At 41.2% G+C, this 4,027-nt stretch overlaps 1 protein-coding gene across 1 annotated transcript; it reads left to right on the forward strand.

Moving 5' to 3' along the window:
- Positions 1-934: 934 nt before the first annotated feature.
- LOC112080614 (prostaglandin E synthase 2) lies at positions 935-3,663 on the forward strand. Its single transcript, XM_024146446.2, has 7 exons — positions 935-1,272; positions 1,540-1,785; positions 1,894-1,949; positions 2,046-2,198; positions 2,456-2,650; positions 2,785-2,902; positions 3,106-3,663. Exons 1-7 carry the CDS (start codon positions 946-948, stop codon positions 3,277-3,279), a joined length of 1,269 nt encoding a protein of 422 aa, XP_024002214.1. The 5' UTR covers positions 935-945; the 3' UTR covers positions 3,280-3,663.
- The last annotated feature ends 364 nt before the right edge of the window (positions 3,664-4,027 follow it).

The following is a 4,027-nucleotide window of genomic DNA, read 5'->3' on the forward strand; positions in this document are numbered from 1 at the left end:
TATTGTGTTTCTCCTTTGTCTTTGTCTATAGTAGATCAGATCAGGCATTGTTGGCTATGAAACTTTTAAAGGTAATGTCACCGCATTCAGGGAGACTGCATTCAAGGTAAACGTTGCATATGTGTGCTCAATCTGAAATTACCTTTACATGACAAGCGTGCTTTAACGCAGATTTACTGCTGATCGGATTGAATCCCGGCCCTAGGGTGCAATTCAATTGAGGTAAACCAGGCTGTTTGAGATGTCAATTATATAAAAGTACCCCTTGGTAGATGCACATTTTTGTGCTGGCCCTGTGTGTGGATGTATTAACCTTGTTTAAACGTTTTATTTTACCTTTGTTTAACTAGGCAAGTCAGTTAAGAAAAAAAATCTTATTTACAGTGGGTTAACTGCCTTGTTCAGGGGCAGAACGACATATGTGTACCTTGTCAGCTCAGGGATTCGATCTCGCAACCTTTCGGTTACTGGTACAACGCTCTAACCACTAGGCTACCTGCCACCCCAATGTCTTTTGATAAGGTTATTCATCTGATGTCAAAAATAGCTGTCATACTCCAGACCATAACATTTTAATTACTTGTAGATGACAAATATACGTTTTTGCATTATCTGAAACAATGTTCTTCTGACATTTGTAGTGCAAAAATGGTGGTTGCGTTCCAAACAGCCTATATTGTAGGCTACTCCCCTTGCGCAGAACGTAAAATCTTATTTAGCTGTCCCTGTCAAACACTAGACCCACATTTGTGGAGGTCTGGGACCAATCAGATCAGATCAGTATCAGATTTATTCAAAGGCAAGTAGAGTTTAACATGACAGGAAACACATAATAAGTTGCGCAGCACGACTACATTGCAGGCGGTATGGAACGTGGCCGGTGATATAACATCATAACCACGTGTGTACGATCACGAACGTTTTAGCTGTTTTTGGCCAGACCAGATGCATTGTGGGAGAAGGTTGTGTAAACCAAAAATGTCAGCCTCGCGTTGCAACATTTTTTGTCGGACCGGTTGGTATGTTTTGCGGGTTCCGGTAGCCAAAATCAGCCTAGCAGTTGCACTATCTCATTTCCCGTCGAGGTGCAGTGCCAGGGCATATGGCACAGGCGGCACCACGTTTGGATCCAAACTCATCTCCACTCTCCCCCTGCGCGCAACCAACAGGCGCGTCTTTGGGTTCGCTTTTTTGTTCGGAGGGGGAGTCGGCTTGTATCAAACCATAAAATTCTCATTTCAACAGCATTTTGCAGAGGATGAATTGCCCAATGTAAGGATTTCAACCATTTATGCTTAATACTTTTATCTCTTCAATGTCACGTCATTCATTGTTTAACCTCATTCATTGTGGCTCATGCATTCTTTATAACGATGTATCTGTCGCTCTCTCTAACGGTCTTCAGCTTTTCCATGGATGTCCACAAAACTAGATGTAGTTGCACTGTGCTTTTGAAAGTATGTCTCATGTTTTGCTGCAACGGATCAGAAATAATGATATGGGGACAAACACTGTATGCAATCATATATTTACCCACAGCTCCCCAATCGCCAATATCGCATCCCCACAAACCAGGGCTCCGACCTGACGTTTGCCACCGACTTAACGTTTACCTTATACCAGTACAAGACCTGTCCACACTGCAGCAAAGTGCGGGCATTCCTCGACTACTATGGTCTTCCATATACGGTTGTGGAAGTCAACCCTGTCATGCACACGGAGATCAAATGGTCGTCGGAGTACCAAAAGGTGCCCATTCTTATGGTGGAGGGGAAAGAAATTGTGGTAAGCCGAGTAGATCTCAAACTTGAAGAAAAAGTGTTTCAAGCCAGTACTCTATTTTTTTTTTAATTTAGTTTAATAAAACCATCTCTCTAATTGCTTGTCAAACAGCAACTGAACAACTCATCTGTCATTATCAGTGCAATGAAGACGTGCATGATTGACAAGTAAGTAAATAATGTAATTTCATAAAAAGTGACCTATTGCATTTTAACCCTACAATATCACTTATTTCGATACCTCTGTTCTCTTTGACTTTGCAGAGAAAGAACGATGTCAGAGGTTGTAAAGTACTTTCCGAGACTCCCGTCTACCAATGCCTGGGGGAATGAGGTTCTGGAGTACACTAACAAATACTGGGTGATGTTGAATGAGATTAAGATCACTGAGGTATACACATCTAAAAATGCCAGAAAGTAAGTTAGCTCTATGTTGTATTGATCTAAGAATTTGATTGTTGTGATTTGTTCAATATTTTCTACATGCACTAGAGTACATCTGTAAAGTGACAGGTATAAGCAATACGGCTGAAAAATGTCACCGTTCACAGGGTAGGGTGGAGCTACCCTCCAAATTGATTCCAGTTCTTTCAGATCTACATAACTTCATAGGGGGTATGGGCTAGCTAGAGGTCGTTTTTGGACTGGGAAAATCTGTCTGTCCTTTTTTCCAGGGAGGAGGTACGATGGCGTCAGTGGGCCGATGACTGGCTCGTGAATCGAATAAAGCCTAATGTGTACAGGACTCCCGCTGAGGCCTTAGCCACCTATGACCACATAGTGCGTGAGGGCAACTTTGGTTCTGTTCCTTTTGCCAAGTATGGAGGGGCCTTCTATATGTTCTGGGCCTCCAAGGTCCTGAAAATCTGGTGAGTTTCAGATCGCTGTCAATCATTGCAAATTACTAGATTTTAAATGGAATGTTTTCAATTTCATTCTCTTCTATATGCTTGTCAATGTGAGTTTGTGCCTGGTCTTCCCCACTGTTCCTGCCCCCACATAGGTACAAGTTACAGGACGATGTCAGGGAAGATTTGTACATGGCTGTGAATGAGTGGATAACAGCTATTGGGAGGAAGAGGAAATTCATGGGTGGTGACAAACCCAACCTCGCTGATCTGGTAAGATTTGTTGGGTTGTTGTGACAGTTTGAAAGGAAATTCCATTTCAGTTGGGTACAATTTATATTGACGTGTTAAATTGAATACACATGTTGACAAGGGACCTCAATTGAATAATAATACATTTTATTTTAAGCTTTTTTCAAGACACCCAACTCTTGACTTCATTATTTACACTGCTGATAACCTCTTTCTTCCTGAAGGCGGTGTATGGAGTCCTCCGATCCATGGAGGACCTGGAGGCCTTTTACGACGTGATGGAGAACACCAAGGTGAAGAAGTGGTATCTGGCCACAGAGAAACAAGTGAGGGAGCACGGTGGTCGGAACCTATGTAGAAAACCACTGCAGAACTATCATGGCATAACTGAGTTCTAGGTTGCTGATTCAGGCTACCACTGCACACAGAAAATCTGGATGCAAAGGTTCTCTACCAGTCAGCACACTTTTATAACATGTTACAAGTGACAGTTTTATATGTGAACGAACGGACAGTCTACCATGTGTTTCATGTTCTCTGTACAATCAAAGCCTCTTTCAAATATCTTTATGGATACAGTCTTAGTTTCCTAGAGGAAATGTAGCTCAATAGTCATTTTATGTATGTATTAAAATAAATGTGTGTATATGACTATTTAACAGTTCATGTATTGCAGTAATAGACTGTTATTCACTCTTTGTGAATGTGCTAAGTAAACCACTAAGCATTTGTTTAATTATTTTATCCGTATGCATACCTGAAATTACACTCGTTTTATTTGCTGCTGTTGTATTACCCTGGCACTTTGTTGGTCAAGCTGTGTCATAGGCCAGATATTTTAGACACATACATGTGGCCAAAACTTTTGAGAATAACACAAATATTAATTTCCACAAAGTTTGCTGCCTCAGTGTCTTTAGATATTTTTGTCAGATGTTACTATGGAATACTGAAGTATAGTTACAAGCATTTCATAAGTCAAATGCTTTTATTGACAACTACATGAAGTTGATGCAAAGAGTCAATATTTGCAGTGTTGACCCTTCTTTTTCAAGACCTCTGAAATCTGCCCAGGCATGCTGTCAATTAACTTCTGGGCCACATCCTGACTGATGGCAGCCCATTCTTGCATAATCACTGCTTGGA

The sequence above is a fragment of the Salvelinus sp. IW2-2015 genome, unplaced genomic scaffold, assembly GCF_002910315.2.
Source record: "Salvelinus sp. IW2-2015 unplaced genomic scaffold, ASM291031v2 Un_scaffold16393, whole genome shotgun sequence".
Taxonomy (NCBI): domain Eukaryota; kingdom Metazoa; phylum Chordata; class Actinopteri; order Salmoniformes; family Salmonidae; genus Salvelinus; species Salvelinus sp. IW2-2015.

What these genes read in the sequence shown, in the direction of transcription:
- LOC112080614 (XM_024146446.2), top strand. Translation starts at nt 946, where the DNA reads ATGCATTGTGGGAGAAGGTTGTGTAAACCAAAAATGTCAGCCTCGCGT. An exon ending in AAGACGTGCATGATTGACAA is followed by an intron (nt 1,950 to 2,045) that starts GTAAGTAAATAA and finishes TTGACTTTGCAG; the next exon opens with AGAAAGAACGATGTCAGAGG. An exon ending in AACCCAACCTCGCTGATCTG is followed by an intron (nt 2,903 to 3,105) that starts GTAAGATTTGTT and finishes TTCTTCCTGAAG; the next exon opens with GCGGTGTATGGAGTCCTCCG.